The 21,924-nt window shown below is 40.5% G+C and overlaps 1 protein-coding gene across 4 annotated transcripts in view; it reads right to left on the bottom strand.

The window, feature by feature from the left end:
* TMEM164 (transmembrane protein 164) overlaps nt 1-21,924 on the bottom strand; it is a 177,053-nt gene that overhangs the window by 103,246 nt on the left and 51,883 nt on the right. The window contains exons 1-2 of one of the 4 annotated variants that reach the window (XM_068962583.1): nt 20,494-20,562; nt 3,871-3,920 (exon numbers count right to left, since the gene is read on the bottom strand). The exons of 2 other annotated variants lie outside the window; for them this stretch is intronic. In XM_068962583.1, coding sequence (XP_068818684.1) covers nt 3,871-3,920; nt 20,494-20,529 — 86 coding nt within the window. In that variant the 5' untranslated portion in view covers nt 20,530-20,562. Of the gene's footprint in view, nt 1-3,870; nt 3,921-20,493; nt 20,563-21,924 lie in introns of those variants that run through there. One more of the 4 variants, XM_068962581.1, reaches the window with a different exon arrangement.

Genomic DNA, 21,924 nt, shown 5'->3' with positions numbered 1-21,924 from the left:
GTTCATTTTATGTAACCTACATAATTTTAATCCTTATACCTGAAGAAAAGAATCCAATAAAAAATGACTCCAATCTCACTTATGAATACTGAGGCCAGGCTCTAATGGCATTGAAACATGTATACTATCAGATAAGAAATGAATCACCAGTCTATGTTCGATACAGGATACAGGATGCTTGAGGCTGGTGCACGGGGGTGATTCAGAGAGATGATATGGGGTGGGAGGTGGGAGGGGGGTTCAAGATTGGGAACTCATGTACACCCGTGGTTGATTCATGTCAATGTATGGCAAAACCAATACAGTATTGTAAAGCAAAATAAAGTAAAAATAAAAATTAGAAAAAAAAAGATTGACATAGAATCCAGCAATGTATCAAAATAGTAATATATTATTTCAGTAATGTAAGAGTTGTTCAAAACCAGATATCTAATTACATAATTCACTATATCAAAAACTTAAAAAAGATGAGAAATCATTGAAAAAGCATTTGACAAAACACAAAAACATTCCCTTTTAAAATATCGCAAAGTAAATGTGGAAACTACTTAAAAATACCAACAGCAAATATGGAAAAACACAGAAAACATTTCTATTTAAAACTGGTTATAGACAAAGTGGCCCACCAGCATCGTTTTTATTTAATGCCGTCTTTGAGTTTCTAGCAAAAAATAGAAGAAAATTAAATAATTAGAATAACCATTGGAAAGAAAAGATAAACTATCCATTCCAGTATTCTTGCCTGTAAAATTCTATGGACAGAGGAGCCTGGTGGGCTACAGTCCATGGAGTCACAGAGTCCGACATTACTGAGCACAAACAAACACACAAGGCCCCACCCTAAATCCAGGGTGATCTCATCTCAAATTCCACAATTACATGTGCAAAGATAGTTCTTCCAAACAAGGTCACCTTTGCAGGTTCTGGGGTTACAACTTGGGCATAACTTTGGGGGCCACTATTAAATCTGCTGCAATCTGATAAGAAAAAAAAGATAAAACTAAAATAAAAGTTACTGGAGCTAACAAGACAATTTGGTAAAATAGCTAGATATGAAAAGTATTTTTTTAATTAATAAACTTTTTCTATTTTAGCAAGAGGCATTTAGGAATGGAAAGGAGGACAATATTGCACTCCTAATGAACAAAAAAGCTCTTAATTCTTTAGAATAAATGTATCAAGAATGGTATAAAATAAGATCTGAACAGGAGGAAAGAAATAACCATTTCTTAGACAAAAAGAGCTATGTATTTAAAAAGTGATTCTCACAAAATTGAAATATAAATTTGATGCAGTTCTAATTAGAATCACAATAGGATGGGGTTGGGGGACTGATTAAATGATATTAAAATGTATATAAAGAAAAAATGCCAATGAATAGCCAAAATAAATATTTTTAAGCTAATTTAATCTAATCAACATGACTATGGTAAATAAGACACAGATAAAACAAGAGAATTCATAAATGGATCCCTGTATATAAAAGGTTTAATGACAAAGATAGTAGTTTAATTTACAAGGGAAAGTAGGAATTACTTAACATATTCTGCTACTACCACTGGTTATCCATCTTTGAGAAAACAGTCTCAACAAAGACTGGGAACCCAGAAGCTATAAAAAACATTATCATATTTGGATATGAAAAAAAGTATGTAGAAAAAATTATGTGGCAAAATATACGATCAGTAAAATCAACATATACAGATTTGGGAAATATGTCTGTAATAAAGATGGTAGCCTGAGGGCCAATATCCAAAATATACAAAGAGGCCTTACAAGTTAAAAAAAAATACAAACAACCCCTAGGAAATGGGTAGGTAATATGAGCAGAAAATTCAAAGAGCAAATCCAACTGGACAAAAAATGAGAGAATACTGAAATGCATTATTAGCCAAGGAAATACATCCATTAAGTTGTCAAAATTATAAAAGAATCCTAAAACTTGACGCTGATAGGGATGTGAAAAAAAGGATAATCTCATATATTACATACAAAGAGAAAAAGTGAATTATAACAGCCTGTTTTTATAAATTGATATGGTAACAAATATTTATTTACAAATAAACATTTGTGTGTGTGTATACATGTGTATAAATTGAAAGCACCAGTATATAAGGGCATAAGCACAATGATGTTTAAATTCAGCATGGACTGTAGTGGCCAAAATCTGGAAAGAATGTATATGTTCATTAGTAGGGAAATGGCTAAATAAATTGTGCATCCACAAAATATTTTCTAGCCTTTTAAAAGACAAAGAGCTATACCAAGAGGTTTCACGGATTTTCATGGGATATTGTTGAGTGAAAATAAGCAGGATGTATATATAGGATTCTATTTTTATAAAACAATGAACAAAAACAACAAAACATTTCAAAACCCATTTGTGTGTGTGTGTGTGTGTGTGTGTGTGTATACCTACAAGCATGAATAAAAATATAGAAGAAAACATACTGGTTTGGTAATATACAGGGACAATGTGGAAAGACAGGGCAAAGGCCAAACCAAACGAGGAAAACGAGGGGCAGGGGAGGACTACTAAAACAAACAAATCCAGCAATTATATTTATGTATTTTATATGTACAAACACATATAAATTGAATTAAGTTTAGAAAGGATACAGTAAAAAAGAAAACAAAACAAAAAACAAAATATGGTCTCTGCTTGTTTAAAAACAAGGAGGGCAGTAACCAAAATAATTTCTTGGTAGGATTAGTAATGGTGTTTATTTTCTTTTTGTGTGTGTTTTTGCATTTTCTATAATGAAAATTACAACTCCCATAATAATGAAATAAAAACCAATAAATGTTACTTTTAAAACATTTCACTGAAAGACTGAGTCCATTTTGGGAAATCAAGGGAAGGAAACAGGGTTAAACACCCCTTTCTCCTTAGGAGTTGTCCAAGTAAGAAACTTATGAAATCGGGACCAATCATTACCCCTCATCCAGCAGAAGGTTATTCACCTAAGGCAAGAGAATAAGTGGCTATTCCAAGGAGCTATTTAAAGCAACAAATGGGGTATATTTTCCCCTACCTCACACTTTAATGACTTAGTAAATCAGAAAGTCATTTACGCCACTCTCAATTATCCAAGGATCTGCTGGGCTCTCTACTTTTTGCCCCCTCCCTCTGGTTTGGGGCCATTTCCCTGCTCAGAAACAGCTCCAAAATGGGGGCTGGGGAAGGGGGAAAGAAATGAAATTCATTGGGTCGATTTAGCGTCTCATTAGCAACTCTAATAAAAGGTTTGATAAGCGAAATGGTCACAACTCCTGGTTTACATGAGGCTTCCAGGACTCTTGAGAATTTCATTTAAGTAAACTTGCTTTCAGACAAACACGATTTGCCTGCAATACACTTTAATAGATTTGGATGCTTGTTATTTTAAAGAAAGTCAGGGCTTGTAATAAGGTGATATTTTTCTCTCCTCACTTTAATTTGCATTTTAACAACAACAAGAGCAATAAAAGATAAAAACACAAGAACACAGGCCTTCAAAGTATCCTCAATGGAACAAGAGAACCACAGTACAAAGATCTGTGAGTAGAGGAGGGCTGTCTGGCCGCCAGCAGGCTCTCAAGAGAAACTTTAGGAGGGTGGCAACCTTCCAAGGGAGTATGTCTTGGCCATAGACCACCACCACAAGGAATCGCTAAAAGGGATCTGCCAGAGCTTACCGAAAGCACAAAGGCCAAATCTCTACATAAAACATCTCCCTGTTTCATTGGACCCTTGAAGACATTTGTCTCTTGGGAAGCCCAGACACACAGCATCACAGGTTCAATGTGCTCACAATGTGTTCACCATCCTATTTTACCAAGCAGACAAAGCAATTCAGCAACAGCAACAGGAAAACAATTTGCCCTTACTTGAAGATGACGATTGCTCCTGGACATGGAGGGCAGGCCAGGAGAAAGATCTGCAATGGAAGAAAAATTAATTATGGTTATCACAAGAGATGCTGGACACAGTGAGACAGTGTTACTTTAATAATGCTAATTCTAATGCTACTAAATAATAAAATAACCAAACTCTTACACAGAAAAATATATATATAATATAAAAAACTTTAAAAGACAAGCAAGTGGTTTTCTAAACATGTTTGTGTTTGTACATGCATTTATGTGTGCCTGTCGTGGCTGTGTGTGTGATGGGGAAGGTGGGGGAAAGGGGAAAGAGATGGATGGAGAGTGGAAGAAGTAACTGTTTGGAGGGTAGGAGATGGGGAGAGCTTTTCCTTAAGCCATTTCAGCCTCACTTCCTTTTAACCTCTAGAACACTCAATTTTTCACAACTTCGGTATAATACAAGTAGCCAGGATAAGAAGTTTTTAAACCAGGACAAGTAAAAATGGATTCTGAGCATAGGATAAGCACACAAATACCCTCCGATTTGCCTCCCATGGGGGAAGGTGGGTTAATCAATGATTAACTTTGCCAGATTTAGCAAACAAAAACACAGGATACCAAGTTAAATTTGAACTTCAGATAAACAATGAACAATGTTTTAGTATCAGTATATCCTGGAACATGGAACATACATGTGCTAAAACATTATTCATGATCAAAATTCAAGGTTAACTGGACAGCTTGTATTTTTCATCTGGCAATCCTATTGACTTTGCCACCCCCAGGCTCTTAATTTCCCTTTGATTTTGAAGGGGAGCTGAATTTGCTACCCCATAGTTTGTTTGTTTGGCACAAGGATTATTTTAGGCTGATTGTTTTTAAGAAACAACAGACATAGGAAAAGCTCTGAAAACTGTGTAGAAGTTACCTTTCTGTATAATATATTTACATTTATATGGAAAATCTCCATTTGTTCAGGTGTCTCCCTCTAGGAAAAGGTAACTCTAAATCTTTATACTCTCTCAAGGGGGAAGGCAAGGACCTAAATCTGTGTAACAACCTTACCCTTGTTTACTGCACTCTTCCTGGTCACCTCCAGGAACTGGCCTTCTCCTCCACCCCTACCTCTCAACCACTACCCAACATGTTTATCTTTAGCTAGAGATGGTATTTAAGGTGGTAGCTTAGGCCATTTCAAGGAGTTCATTTTCCTGGGTCTCCCCCATGTATATAGGAGGTATACATATTATTAAACTTCCATTGTTTTATTATTTTATTATTAGCTTCCTGTTAATCTTACTGTGGAGGGGGGGTGTGTCTCAGCCAGGAACCTAGAAGAGTAGATGGAAAATTATTTTTCTTCCCCCACATTTGATTGGTTTGTTTCAAAGCCTGACTAGTTGGCTCCTCTTCTATTCTCCCTGCTCAAACCAAACAAAAAGAACCTGATCCTTCTAAGAGACCATCAGTTCCATGCTCCTTGGTTTGAACTAGCCTTAGAAACCCACAGCAGTGGCAGTTTGACTGCACCAAGTCAAACCTTGTTTGACTTTGCTCAAGGGGGACAAAGAAAGCCCTGCAGAGCAGTTGTACAATGTGCAAATTCCTGGGCTCTCCCCATGAGGAATGCTGATTCCATAAGTCAGGGGTTCCAGGAATCTGTGCATTTTAACAAAAGCCCTAGGAGATTCAACTATTCTAAGCAGCCAAGTGTACTCAAGGTTTGATCAAAGACATTCAGCAGGACAAAAGATTGACCAAAGAATGAAACTCATGTTTATGGAGTGACTTCACCTACGGCGACATAATGGTGCAGATTTACAAAATCATTGCTATGTGTTCCTCTCTTGTGGTGAGCATTTATGAATAGACATTATTGGCATTATGGGCCGGTTTGGCTTTGTCCCGGGTATCTTCTTTATATTCTGTTCTTCAGTTCTCTCAGAATCTACATTTAAAAGGAAAGGGTACTCTAAGGAAAATCACTCTAAGTATAGATACCTGAATCCCTGCAGATTAAGAGAAAGAATGGGGAAGAAAGGGTCCTGAAAGGAACACAGCCGGGAGTCCATCACTCACACAATACCTCACCAGAGAACCCACCAAGAAAAAAATCCATTGAGAATGTTACTTTCCCCTGTAGATCAATTTGATTAAAAGTGCAAAGCCAATGATAATTACAGGTCCACAATCCTTTATTTGCAATCGCCAAATCCAAAAAGGTCTAAGAAACAGAACGTGGGGTTTGGTTTAAAAAAAAAAAAAAACTAATTTGGTAGCAGACGTGACATGATCTGAGCTGAGGCTCTTTATAGACTGTCTTTATTCCATTTATGGTGAGTATTCATATGTTTTCCACAATAAGAATGCACTTTGATTACAGGGTGCTGTCCCAGATCCCATTGGCAGTGTCTGTAAAACACTCCACACTCTCAGTATTGCCTTTCTAAAATCCAAAATATTCAAGACTTCTGAAATACATCTGACCTTCATGGTTTGGGATAAGGACTGTCAACTTGGAATTTCAATCACCCAAACATGAACTTAACCCCACTTCCCCACCCTACCCGTCAGAACAGTACAAGAGAGAAAGAAACCAAGCTGGTGTTCTTTACCACTGACCGGGAAGCAAAGTTACTCACCTTAGGCAAGGGACCAAGTTGGAGGCTGTACATAGTTACCCAGCATCAGGCCATCAAAGGCTACACTCAGAAGCTACAGTATACAGAAAGCAGACAGGGGCCCCCAAGCACCTTGGAAAGAATTCTTCTGGAGTCACCTAAGAGTCATGCTAGCAATCTTTCTGAGCTTCTGGAATACCCTAGATACTTCCAACACACTAAAACAGAGAAGCAAAAATGCAACACGCCCCCCTGACCCCACTTTTCTATATACACATCCGAGGAGATAAGCAGATTCTTGGGGGAGGGAGGGGCAATTTCCCTGTAACTGCCCCATTTGGCTGGTTCAGATCCCCTATGTCCCTATACGGGGGAGCCCAAAAACCTCCTGAAGAAAGCAAGCCTCCAGTCCCAACTTAATCATGGATCTGATTTCTTTCGAGGCAGCCCATCTAGTCTTGACTCTTAAGTGAGTTTTCCAATAGTTACTTGCCTGTGGTCATGTCATTTCCAACCAACACACTGGCTTTCCTCATCTTGCCTATCTATCCCCAATACCAGGATAGAGGGTATCTTCTCCAAGCAACTTTTAAAATCAGATACATGGAGAACATCAAAAAAGCAGGCTTGAAAAAGGACCCCGACCCCATTCTATTTCTTTTCCAGTAAACTTATGGTCTCCTCTGGCAACTTCCTAGATTTATGGCACTAAACCTCTCTGCTTTGTCATGCTGGAGCCACATCCATAATCACCATCAACCAAAGGATCAGAGTGAAGATAAGATGTTAATTCAGAGGCCCAAAGGCCCCCAGCATTGGCCCAAATATCGCTGCTCTCTTCTTTGGTTGGCTGCCAATGGCCTCCAAATTTTGTTGGCGTGTGTTTTAGCCTAGCAGACGGAAAGCTAAACTATCTCTTCAGCTGCAAATAGAGTGGGAAGAGAGGACACTTGAAAGCGCAAACAAAGAGGGCAGGAAGATGAGAAGGCATCTGAGTACATCCCAGCACCGCCGCGGCACTTTGTCTTCTTGCTGCCATCTGCCCGGATAGGCATCTGAAGAAAAGAGCAGGGAGCATAACAGAGAAATGCTACTATGCCCTTCCACTGACCCACTGTCTGGGAGGCAAGCACGGTTTTGTTATGAAATCCCACTTTACAGATGGAGAAACCCAGGGGGAAGGTTCTGATGAGGTTTCTGGCAAGAACCCAGGTCCCGTAATAAACTCTCAACACTTTTCACCTCACACCTGACATGGTCCCAGCCTCATGGGGGATTCTCTTCTTTAGACTCTCGCCCTGTCCCTCAACTCCCACAGCACACATGGAGTCACCCCAGGGTCGTCACATCTGTACCACAACACAGCTCCTCCAATCTCCTCCTTACAACCTGAGACATCTCAAAACACAGACCTGCCTGGGCAGCAAATTATATTTACCCAGATGGGTTTCAGGGATTCAGAGTCCAGCATTCCCTAAAGACAGGCTCACGTTACATCCAACCAGCTTCATTCTCCTATCTACTGGGTGCTGGCGATTCTCAAATCCTTACAGAACTGAAGTCTTTTGGGGCTGGTTTTTCCTGGAAAAACCTGCAGGTTCCATTCAAAAACCTCACTCTCTCAGCTTCTTCAGGAGACAGTGACTCTCTGTTATCTTGCCCAGAAACTCGAAAATTTCGTTTTTTCCTAAGCACATAATCTAGGTACCAGCAGCTGTACCAGCTGATCCTCTACCTCGGAGACACTCTAGCTCCAGGTTCCCACCTTCTCCACCCAAGCTCTCAGCATCATTTGTCCCATTTCCTGTTCTTGTTTCTGTTCCATGGTCATATTAGCCCCAAGTTCACTGGCATCAATACCCTGTTCCCTGTCGAATTCTGCTCAACCCCAGTATCACATTCATTAACCCCTCATGGTCATAACACTGAAAGAAGGTAATTTTTGTTCATAGGAAGAAGTGTTAGTACTATGAGAAATGTAGGCGGGAAGAATGGCCAGTCACCAAGACCATCCTAAGTGAGGGGCTAGCCAGGTTAAGCAGTGGAAGGACGAGAAAACTAAATCAAAGGGAAAGAGAGTGATAGAGGGGCAGGAGAGTGGCATTTGGCTTGCAACACAATCTTCCGAGGCCGAGCTCCAGTTCTCTTGGCTCCACCACCTAGTAGGGCACCCATCTATTTGGGGGTTCTTAAAGGAATGCCTATAAACATAACCCACTCTTGGGGCCTCATCTTCTCTCTCCTTGGACTGATGAAATGATTTTCACTGGTTTCTTGCCTCCAGACACACTGCTGGTAAGGAGGATTGCTCTAAAATGCATCTCTGATCTTTCCTTTAGAATCCTTTAATGGCTGGCCAGTAACTACAGGAAAAGCTCAAGCTCCTTAGCAAGGCAGGCAAGGCTTTCTCTACTCACCCTGCTGATCTCTACAGCTTGCTGGCTTCGGGCACTGTCCCAAACTGTATCTTGAGCCTATTCCATGTCATAAACAGGCTTCAATAATCTCATTTTCTAGTAGCTTCATTTTATTCAACTATATGGATATGCAACAATTTACTCAACCCATCTCTTCCTGTCACACATGTAAATTATATCTAAATTTTCAGGTCCTTCACTATTTAGTCTACATTTTATAGTAGCAGCCTACATTTAGTTGGCAACCCACTCCAGTATTCTTGCCTGGAAAATTCCATGGAAAGAGGAGCCTGGTGGGCTACAGCCCATGGGGTCATGGAAGAGTCACATACGACTTAGCGACTAAACAACATTTAGTAGTAGTCTACATTTAGTATTTGGTCTCTCACTAGAGTGAAAATTTCTAGGTCTTCAAAGGGAATATGGATTTTAAGGCTTTTTAACCTACAATTCTAAACTGCCTTCCAGAAAATGTCTTTGAATTTGTACTCCTGCCAGCAACATATGAGAAATATGTTTCTGCTACAGCCCGGCCAAGAGGTCATTATCAGTTTTAAAAGGCAAAACACTAAAAGGGAGCAGAATTTGCCACCGTCAAATATGTCTCTTTGTCATAAAGACTATTTTGAGCTTGTTTAAAAAAAAAAAAAGCAGCAGATACAGGAGACACCCTGAAAAATCAAGTAGAAGAGATTATTTTCATAAGAGATATTTGCATTTATAAAGAAAATCTCCATTTGTTAGGGTGTCTCCTCTCTGTACAAGGAAGAGAAGAAAGACTGAATTTCTAGAAACTCTTATGACTAGAAAAGGCAGCAACTTCTGCATACAATCTTACTCTTGTTTACTGTGCCTCTCCTGGTCACCTCCAGGAACTGGCTCCCTCCACCCTTTTGTCTTTAGCTGGAGATGGTATTTAAGGTGGTGGTTTGGGCCCTTTTCAGGGAGTTACTCAGTTTTCCTGCATCTTTCCAACACACACAGGAGATACACAAGTTATTAAAAGTCCATTTGTCTTCCTCTTGTTATTCTGTCTTTTAGTACAGGGGAATCTCAAGCCACGAATGTAGAAGGGTAGAGTGAACATTAACTTTACTCCCCTACAACGCGCGCACATGCGCACACACACACACTTACTTCACTGCTTTAATGTGCGTGCCTCAGATTACCAGAAATATCAAACTATTTTTTAACATGAGTTTGGCCAGCCGTATTTCTTCTATTGTGGCCTTGCCTATTTTTCAACTGGTGTGTTCTTTTTCTTTATTGGGTTATAAGAAGCTATTTATGTTTTAATGCCATTTAATACAGACCCCTTGACATTTATTGCAAATATTTTTCCCATGTTGCCATTGTCATAGCTCCGGTTATGGCAGTTTTATATGGAAGTTTTTGTATCTTTATGTAATTAGATATATAAATTAGATATTTCCTTCATGGTTTCTGTCTCTGATGTCATACTTTGAAAGTTATTTACAATCTTGGGATTAAAAAAAGAGTCACCAATTGTTTTCGTAATATTTTAAAATTTTAAATCTCCAAATCAAAAATTGCATTATTGTTCATCCTACTCACTCTTCCAGAATGGCCTTCTCATCTTTCCTCTTTCGGCTACCTCTTATTTAACCTTCAAATAACAAAAGAAAGCATCATTTCCCCTTGTGCATGCTTAGTCACTCAGTCAGGTCCAACTCTTTGTGACCTCATGAACTAAAGCCTGCCAGGCTCCTCTGTCCATGGACTTTTCCAGGCAAGAATACTGGAGTGGGTAGCCATTTCTTCCTCCAGGGGATCTTCTTGACCCAGGGATCAAACCCATGTCTCCTACGTCTCCTGCACTGGCAGGCGGATTCTTTACCACAGAGCCACATGGGAAACCCATGATTCCTTCTATCCTCCCATTAATTCTTTCTGCTAATTTTTTCTGAGAAATTATCTTTTTTGTCAGTATAAGGAACTGACAAAGAGCCTTCTCTCAAGGATTTAGACAAAAAGGAAATTAGAGCACCTACTGACAAACTCTTGGGCTTCAAAATCAACATATAATGTATTTAAAACATAGCAAATGCATTTTAAAGCTAGAATGTTCCTAGACTTGAAAGACCAGTTTGTAACCTGTTTGAATTATCCCCAAAGAAAGAATGGGGTTGACCAAACACTGAGGTACAGAATAAAGAAAGTCACAAAGGCATATATATTTGGCAGTTTCCACATCCAAGGGACCAGGAAATCTTAGCTTGTAAATCTCAAGTTTCCTGGTCCCAGTGCCAAAATCACCCCTATTAAAAGAATGGAAGTGGAGTAGGGAGCATTGCTAAGCGGTGAATATTATGGGCTTTAGAGTTAAGATAGATTTCGGCCACTCACCAGCACTGTAACCTTGGATGAGAGACTGGAGGAATTTTTATCTCTAAAATAGGGATAAAAATAGCATCTATGTCTCATGAGGTTTTGGAGAGGATCAAATGAGATAAAGCAAGCAAAACACTTGGCACAATGTCTAGCACATAGCTAGCACTCAATACATAGTAGCTATAATTATTCTGATTGCAAAAGAAAGTCCATCCCTACTGTGAGCTACATCAGCAAGAGCTTCTATTAAACTTCCAATTCATCTAACTTCACTTGTTCTATTCACTTGTTCTTCACTTGTTCTTCCCCTGCTTGTAGTATAATATGCTAATATGGTATTTGGCTTCCTTGTCCAGCTGCCTACAAGGAGAGAATACTGAAACACTCAAGGTGCAGTTTCCTCATCTGTCAAATAGGGATTACATCAGTACTATCTCATAAGGTGGATATGGGGATTAAATGTGTGAAGCACTTAGTGTCTGGCATGTTGTAAACAATAAAATAAATATGAGCTACTGATAGCATCATCCTTCTTGGTTGCGCTTTCTGTTGTCCACTCACTACAAATTCCATCCAGGCCCACAGCAATTTCTAGTTCCCACACAAAGCCTTCTCCAATAACTCCAGATAACACCTCTTTTTTGTCCAATGGCCTCTACAACTCATTAGGTACTTAATTTTATTTAATTGGGGCTATTAAATGGTTTCCCTATGGTTGCACAAAATGCTATAATAGACTGAGAGCTAGGATTGGATTATCACTTGTTCCCTCCTGACAAATTTGAAATTGGCATAGATGAGTCATTGAACAAAGCCCAAAGTTGTTTGTTGGGTAATCAGGGCTCTCAACAATGTGGCCCTCAGCTGCCTTGCCAGTTGTATTTCCCACTATGACTCAGGTTTTCACCCTGAACCTCAGTTTCTACATTCTAAAATACAAAAGAATAACAGTGCTTGCCTTCAAAATCTTAAACTCAACTATTGTTTGATGCAGATAATAAATGCTTTCTACATATTTCCATCTAGATGGCACATAGGTATCTCATGCCTAAATCTGAACTTGCCATCTTCTTTTCCTAATCTCTTCCCTTGCTAACTGCTCCCTCAAAAAGTGGAAGAACAAGGACAGCTGTTCCAATAGTAGAATTCCAACTGATCTGAGAAAGGCAGAAGGCATGAGGGAAACAAAATTAACATCAGGTAAACAGTACAGCAATAAGTGAGGCAAGAACCATTGGTAGAGGCTGACGAGTAATGCAAGATTATCATTTTTGCACTTGTTAATTACAAAAGAAAATAGTAACTTTTTGGTGGAAAAATTTGACAGGAAAAGATTAGTTAATTAATTTCACCAATAATAACACATATCATCATGTCCCCCGGATATGATGTACCAAGAAGGGGATGACATCACTTCTGTGGCATTTCTGCCCAATGACTTAAATCTAATCAACAAAAACAAAAGCAGGTAAGTCCAAATAAAGAACACTTTACAAAGTAACTGACCAGTACTCTTCAATATTGACAAGGTAATAAAAGATGGAGACTGAGGAACTGCGATGGATGGAGGAAATTAAGACGACCTAACAACCAAATGCAATGTGGGATCCTGGATTTCATCCTAGAACAGACAAAAGATGTTTGTGGGAAAAACTGGTGAAATAGGAATAAAGTCTATAGCTTAGTTCAAGTATCAATGCTAATTTCTCAGTTTTAAAGATTTTATCATGGTCATGAGAAATGCTGGGCTGGAAGAAGCACAACCTGGAATTAAGATTGCCGGGAGAAATAGCAATAACCTCCGATATGCAGATGACACCACCCTGATGGCAGAAAGTGAAGAGGAACTAAAAAGCCTCTTGATGAAAGTGAAAGAAGAGAGTGAAAAAGTTGGCTTAAAGCTCAACATTCAGAAAACGAAGATCATGGCATCCGGTCCCATCACTTCATGGGAAATAGATGGGGAAACAGTGGAAACAGTGTCAGACTTTATTTTGGGGGGCTCCAAAATCACTGCAGATGGTGATTGCAGCCATGAAATTAAAAGACACTTATTCCTTGGAAGAAAAGTTATGACCAACCTAGATAGTATATTCAAAAGCAGAGACATTACTTTGCCAACAAAGGTCCATCTAGTCAAGGCTATGGTTTTTCCAGTGGTCATGTATAGATGTGAGAGTTGGACTGTGAAGAAAGCTGAGTGCTGAAGAATTGATGCTTTTGAACTGTGGTGTTGGAGAAGACTCTTGAGAGTCCCTTGGACTGCAAGGAGTTCCAACCAGTCCATCCTAAAGGAGATCAGTCCTGGATGTTCATTGGAAGGACTGATGCTGAAGCTGAAACTCCAATACTTTGGCCACCTCATGCGAAGAGTTGACTCATTGGAAAAGACTCTGATACTGGGAGGGATCGGGAGCAGGAGGAAAAGGGGACGACAGAGATGGCTGGATGGCATCACTGATTCGAAGGACATGAGTTTGAGTAAACTCCGGGAGTTGGTGATGGACAGGGAGGCCTGGCGTGCTGCGATTCATGGGGTCGCAAAGAGTCGGACACGACTGAGCAACTGAACTAAACTGAACTGAATACAAGATGTTAACATTAAGGGAAGCTGATGTAAGGGAATATAGAAATTCTCTGCGATATCTTTACAACTCTTTCGTAAACGAAAAATAATTTTAAAATATAAAGTTTTTACACATTACTACTTATAAAATAAACAAGGTTTTACTGTATAGCACAGGGAACTATATTCAATATCTTGTAATGACCTATAAGTGCTTCCCTGGTGGCTCAGTGGTAGAGAATCTGCCTTCCAAGCAGGAGATGAAGGTTAGATCCCTGGGTCAGGAAGATACCCTGGAAAAGGAAATGGCAACCCATTCCAGTGTTCTTGCCTGGAGAATCCCATGGACAGAGGAGCCTGGCAGGCTAAAGTACATAGGGTTCCAAAGAATTGGACATAACAACTAAACAACAAAAGTAACCTATAATGGAAAAGAACCTAACTATATATATATATATATATATATATATATATATATACACACACACACATATATATATGCGTATATATACACACGTGTATATATATACACACACACTTACATAACTGAATCGCTGTACTGTACAGTAGAAACTAACACAACATTGTAAATCAACTACACTTCAATAAAAATTTTAATAAAAATAAAATACAAAGTTTGTGTTTTTTTTTTAAGTACTATTATCCCATCAATTTGCCTGTCTTCAAACCCCAGAGCTATCTTTGATGCTGCCCCTCTATCTCAGGCCCCATATGTAGTCTCTCCCCAAGTCTTGTAACCTTGACACCTTAACCTTTTCAATATATCTCAAATCCATCCTTGTTATCATTTCCTAGTTTCAGTTCAGTTCAGTCACTCAGTCGTGTCCGACTCTTTGCAACCCCATGAATTGCAGCACACCAGGCCTCCCTGTCCATCACCAACTCCCAAACTCATGTCCACTGAGTCGGTGATGCCATCCAGCCATCTCATCCTCTGTTGTCCCCTTTTCCTCCTGCCCCCAATCCCTCCCAGCATCAGGGTCTTTTCCAGTGAGTCAACTCTTCGCATGAGGTAGCCAAAGTATTGGAGTTTCAGCTTCAGCATCAGTCCTTCCAATGAACACCCAGGACTGATCTCCTTTAGGATGGACTGGTTGGAACTCCTTGCAGTCCAAGGGACTCTCAAGAGTCTTCTCCAACACCACAGTTCAAAAGCATCAACTCTTCGGCACTCAGCTTTCTTCACAGTCTAACTCTCACATCCATACATGACCACTGGAAAAACTATAGCCTTGACTAGACAGACCTTTGTTGGCAAAGTTATATCTCTGCTTTTCAATATGCTATCTAGGTTGGTCATAACTTTCCTTCCAAAGAGTAAGTGTCTTTTAATTTCATGGCTGCAATCACCATCTGCAGCGATTTTGGAGCCCCCCAAAATAAAGTCTGACACTGTTTCCACTGTTTCCCCATTTATTTCCCATGAAGTGATGGGACCAGATGCCATGATCTTTGTTTTCTGAATGTTGAGCTTTAAGCCAGCTTTTTCACTCTCCTCTTTCACTTTCATCAAGAGGCTCTTTAGTTCCTCTTCACTTTCTGCCATAAGGGTGGTGTCATCTGCATATCTGAGGTTATTGATATTTCTCCAGGCAATCTTGATTCTAGCTTGAGCTTCTTGCAGCCCAGCGTTTCTCATGATGTACTCTGCATATAAGTTAAATAAGCAGGGCGAGTCCCTATTCATTTTCTTCAACTACTGCAACAGTTTTCCTATCTGATCTCGAGGCCTCCAGTGTCTCCTTCTTCACTCTAGTTCATACAGTATTGCCAGGTTCCTTTTCTTAAACACAACCCTGGGACTTCCCTGGTGGTCTAGTGCTTAGGAATCCACCTGCTAGGGACTGGGGTTTGATCCCTGGTCCAGGAATTAAGATCCCACATGCCCCGGGGCAACCAAGCCCATGTGCCACCTAAGCCCACGTGACACAACTACTGAGCCTCAGCACCCTAGAGCCTGTGTTCCACAACAAGAGAATCTTCTGCAGCAAGAAAAGCCACTTCAATGAGAAGCCCGTGCACCACAACTAGAATTAGCCCCTTCTTGCCACAGCTATAGAAAAGCCCATGGACAGCAAGGAAAAGCCTGTGTGCTGCAGTAAACACTTAGTGCAGCCAGAAATAAACTAAAAAGAAAAAAAACAGAGCACTGATCATGTTATAGACTTCACAAATTTCAGATGATACATTCAACACAATCTCTAGCAAAATCTCAACTGACATCCTTATACAATCTGAGAAGCTAACACTAAAGTTCACAGAGAATTGCAAGGTATCCCAAATAACTAGAGCAATCTTGAAAAGAAGAATAAATAGGAAGACCCACACTACCTGATTTCAAAACTTACTACAAAGGAACAGTAATAAAGACACAGTGGCGCTGGCATAAGGATAGATGTATAGGTTAATGGAAAGAATTCAGACAAATCCCAAAATAAACCCTCCCAACTGATTTTCAACAAGGGGACCAATACTATTCAATGAGAACAGTCTCTTCAACAAATGGTCCTGGGACAACTGGATTTCCACATGTATAAGAATGACCTTTGGACCCCTACCTCACAATTGTCTACAGAATCAACACAAAATCAAGCAAAGACCTAAATAAAAAAGCAAAAACTACAGAATTCTTAAAATTAAACATAATGGTAAACCTTCATGATCCCAGTTTGGCAATGGATTCTTAGATGTGACACCAAAAGCAAGAGCCACAAAATATAGGTAAACTGGACTTAATGAAAATTAAAATATTTTGTGCTTCAAAGCATACTATCAAGAAAGCAGAAAGACAACTCAAAGAATGGCAGAAAATTTTTGCAAATCTTGTCTCTCACACGGCTCTTTATGCAGAATACATAAGTAGCTCTCAAAACTCTAATAATAAAAAGACAAACTATCAAGTTCAAAAGTGGGCTAAGGATTTGAATAGACATTTCTTCCAAAGAAGACACATGAATGGCCAATATGCACATGAAAAGGTACTCAGTATCATTAGTCACTAGGGAAATGGAAATCAAATCTACAGTGAGAGACCACTTCACACACATTAGAAAGGCTAAAATAAAAAAGACAATCACCAAGTATTCATGATGATGCAGAGTAATTGGGAACCTCATACACTGCAAGTAAGGATGGAACATGGTGCCCCAATATGCGAAAATAGTTTGGCAGTTCCTCAAAAAGTTACACACAGAGTTATCATAGGACACAGTAACTCCACTCCTATATACATACCCAAGAGAAATGTTCACAGAAAAACGTATACATGGGAACTTCCCTGGTGGTCCCATGGCTAAGACTCCGCACTCACAATGTAGGGGCCCTGGGTTCAATTCCTGGTCAGGGAACTAAGATTCCACATGCAGCAACAAAGACCTGGTGCAGCGAAATAAACTGGGGGAAAAAAAAAAAAACTTATACATAGATACATGGATGTTCATAGCAGCATTACTCGTAATAGCCAGAAGGTGGAAACCACCCAAATACTCACCAATGGATGAACGAACAGATAAAGGAAATGCGGTATACCTATACAATGGAATATTGTTTGGCCATAGAAAGGAATGAAGTTCTTACACATGCTATGACATGGATGAACTTTAAAAACATTATACTAAGAAAAAGAAGCTAGTCAAAGTAGACTATATATTATATGACTCCATCTCTGAAATGTCCAGAATAGGCAAGTATATAGAAGCAGAAAGCAGAGCAGTCACTGCTTAGGCATGGGGGCAGAACAGGTAGGGGAGTGATGGCTAAATGGTATGGAGCCTCTTTTTGAGTTGATGAAAATGTTCTAATTTGACTGTGGAAATGGCTACACATACCTGTGAATATATGAAAAATCACTGATTGAACACTTTAAGTGGATGAACTATATGGTAATGAAGTATATCTCAATAAACTATTAAAAAAAAAACCTCAGATGGCTCCTTATTCCTTGTTGAATAAAGTCCAAATTCCTTAATTAGGCATTCCAGTCCCTCCCCTTCCCCATCCTCATTTGACTTCCTCCACCCACCAACCAGCTTCATTGTTCACTATCCTTTTTCACAAGCCTTTCTCTCAAACCAAACTGAATTATTTACCACTATCTATATACCCCATGCAGTTTGTCTTTCCCCCTGCTGGTCCTTTTCCCTGGAACTCTCTCCTCACAATTCTTATTTATTAGTACATATTCTGTTTTATACAAGACCCTGTTCAAATGCTCCCTCCTATGCAAATCTTTCCCCATCCTTCAACCCACATATAGTAGGCTTTCAAAACTCTATTTACTGTAAGAATGAAGATAAGTCGTCCTTCCACATGATGGTTCCCACTGCCAGATGATAATCCTCTCGAAGCCACAACTGCACTTCTCTCTTCCTTTCCTAGTTAAAGTAGCAGTTCACAGCTTCAAGACCCCTTTACTAAGTTCCTGAGAATGGTTCCGAACTGCTAGTCTCTACTTCTCCTGAAAACCTTCTGGAGATGAAGCAAGCTGGCGTTGCATTATGCCAGGGCCACCGAGTATAGGTGTGTAGGTTGTGCACTGCACAACCCTAGTGGCGCCATTCAATTCTAGTCTATGTGAATGGCACCCTCTCCTAGGGTTGTGCAGTGCATAGCCATTCGTGGCGGCCCTGCTTGGAAACATCCAGAAATTGGGAGCAAAGCCAAAAAGAGCACTCAATGAGAAGAAATCACATGAACTATATTGCTGGTGAGAAGTGGGTATTTTCCAAACCTTATGAGGAAGATGAAAAAGAACTCAGGAGAATAACATGGTCTTAGCACACACAGTGTTTGTATGGAATGACAAAACAGAAACATCCAAGAGAAAAATCATCACTGATGTTTTTTTCCAGCAGTGGAAAGAGAAAAGGACCCATGATCTCGTCAATACAAAGGTGTGATGTACCTACATGGTCTCTCTGATAAGATCCTTCAATTCTGTTAGGTTCTGATTTTAGGTTATCAAATAAGCACCTGTGTAATTTGGCTTCAGGAACCTTGCTCTCAGGAAAGGTATGACCAGGCTGATAGACACAAGTGTTATGTGTCTATACAGATCTCTCTCCCATCATCAATCCATTCATCTGCCTTGTGGTTAATCAAGCAGTCTTTTATAAAGTTGGGGAGTGTGAAACCAACATGCATAGGCAAGCTGATAAAAACTAGGCTTTAAACCTACCAATCATTTTGCAGACTTAGGACCCAGGTCAACTGTGCCACAATGGCACAGACACCTTCTAAATCCCAGCCAGAACAGCCGGCAACAAGTCCCCCTCTGACTACCACGTCTCAATAGCAAGCAGTAATAAAGCATGCGTACAGGGAGGCAAAAATGGCTGGAAAGATGGACTGTGAAGACAAGTGATCTAGTAGCGGAGTCCAAGTATGCCAGACGATGGCTTTGTTCCTTCTTTTGTCCCCACTCCAGTTTAGTTCAGCCTTCCATTTTTGTATTTGCTCTTCCTGGCATATTTCATTCCACTTCTTCTATCTCCTCCAGAGAATTCCTGAATAACATCCACCCCAACTGATCATTCCTTTTCTGAAAGCCATTTGCACATACTGGTACTATACACTTATCACTCCTTTCTGTTGTAATTAGTAATAGTAGTGATGATGATGACAATGACAATGATATTAATAATAATAATGGCAGCAGCTACGCTTACTCCTTGGAAGAAAAGTTATGACCAACCTAGATAGTATATTCAAAAGCAGAGACATTACTTTGCCAACAAAGGTCCATCTAGTCAAGGCTACAGTTTTTCCTGTGGTCATGTATGGATGTGAGAGTTGGACTGTGAAGAAGGCTGAGCGCCGAAGAATTGATGCTTTTGAACTGTGGTGTTGGAGAAGACTCTTGAGAGTCCCTTGGACTGCAAGGAGATCCAACCAGTCCATTCCAAAGGAGATCAGCCCTGGGATTTCTTTGGAAGGAATGATGCTAAAGCTGAAACTCCAGTACTTTGGCCACCTCATGCGAAGAGTTGAGTCATTGGAAAAGACTCTGATGCTGGGAGGGATTGAGGGCAGGAGGAGAAGGGGACGACCGAGGATGAGATGGCTGGATGGCATCACGGACTCGATGGACGTGAATCTGAGTGAACTCCGGGAGTTGGTGATGGACAGAGAGGCCTGGCGTGCTGCAATTCATGGGGTCGCAAAGAGTCGGACACGAATGAACAACTGAACTGAACTGATTCTTTACTGAGTGCTTCACTAGATGCCGAAAACTATATTCGTGTGTGTGTGTGAGCACGCCCATGCTCATTCACCCATGTCATTTCCAACTCTTGCAACCCCATGGACTGCAGCCCACCAGGCTCCTCAGTCCATGGGATTTTTCAAGTAAGAATACTGGATTGGGTTACCATCTCCTCCTCCAGGGGATCCTCCAAACCCAGAGATTGAACTCACATCTCCTAATTGACAGGCAGATTCTTTAGCACTAACACACCTGGGCAGCCCCATATTCATGTATTCCTCACAGCAATCCTGTGAGGTAAGTGCAGTTCCCCACCCCACCCCACTCCACCTGTTTAAACATGAGGAAACTGAGCTAAGGAAAGGTTAAGTACTTGCCTAAGGTCACACAAGTAAATAAGGAAAAGAGTCAGGCCTTGAATCAGAACTGTCTGGTACCAAAGATTTTGCTTGCAGCCAATCTTACCTTTTGTCTCCCGCTTTGTCTTTTGACGATCTTCATCTGCCACCACTCTCCATAGTGCCTAACACCACGTCAGACACAGAAATGCTCCCCCAGGATATGTATGCAAGGCTAACTCTGTTCCCTGGCCAGAGCCCAGCCCAAGACGCAAGCTGGAAGAGCAGGCAAGAAGGGCAGTGAGTACAGAGAGACATGACCCACTGGGGGGGCCATGGGAGTCCTCTTCCTCTGACTCCTTTAGGGCAGGATAATGCTGCTACCTTGACCTCAATCACAGAAACATTCAGAATAGGATGGATAACCTGGTTGTCTTACAACTCATCCAGACAACTTGGAAGGAACAGAGCCTAGGCCAATCTGTGAAAGGGCTGGGTGCTATCCAGTTCCCTAAAGGAAGGGAACCAACTGTATCAGGGTCACAGCCACTGAGAAGCTATGTGACTATGGTCATGGATTTTGGCAGCAGTGAGGAGCGGGGAGCGGACAGGAGTATTTTTCAAGAAGAGAGCTTTACACTAACTAACTCTCTCTCTCTCTCTCTCTCTCTCACACACACACACACACACCCCTCATTAAACCTGTTTTCTCATCTTTAAAAATGGAAATAAGAATACATACCACTTGAAGCACTGCTAAGGTATAAAATGAGACTGTAATAAAAGGACCTACCACCTAAAGTCTACATTAGTTTGTCCATGCTGGGGTTTGGAGCACACACAGAGATACAAGGCATAGTTCCTGTCTGCAAGAGTTCAGAATGTATGACAAAGAGTCTGATCTAGCGTACTGCCAGCACTCTGTCAACCAGGTATAAATATAAAGCTGGTTGGTAGATTACCCCAATTCTCAGTAGGACATTTTGTCAGATGAAAATTTTGGCAGGAAAGAAGAAAACTGCTGGCAAGAATAAAGGTTGCAGTTTACATCTTTGCCTCCAATCTATCATCCACACCTCCATATTAGAAAACTGGGGAAGGGGACTCTACAAACCGCTATTTTGGAAGTGACACATGTGAAATGTTCTCTTCCTTCACATTTGTCACCATTTCTCATTTGATACTGCATGTGTACGTGCTAAGTCACCTCAGCCATGTCCTACTCTTTGCGACCCCATGGGTAGCCTGCCAGGCTCCTCTGTCCATGGAATTCTCCAAGCAAGAATACTGCAGTGGGTTGCCATCCTGTGTTAAATGCCAATCTTCCCTGCGAGACTGTAAGGTCCTGGAGGGCAGTGGCTGTGTGCTGGTCTTTGTTATAGATCCAGAAACTGACATAATGACTGGAACATTCAAGATGCTCATCAGATACTTGTTGAATGAACAAACCAAACAAACAGATGTCTCTGGTAGGTGCATAGACCTGATTACCTAATCAAAAAAATCACTTTAAAATAGTCAAGCCTTGTTTATGCATAAATGCCTCTCAAGATTTCCA

This window comes from Capricornis sumatraensis, chromosome X, assembly GCF_032405125.1.
Source record: "Capricornis sumatraensis isolate serow.1 chromosome X, serow.2, whole genome shotgun sequence".
Taxonomy (NCBI): Eukaryota; Metazoa; Chordata; class Mammalia; order Artiodactyla; family Bovidae; genus Capricornis; species Capricornis sumatraensis.
Note: the sequence above shows the minus strand (reverse complement) of the source record. Positions and strands in the feature narration are given on the sequence as shown.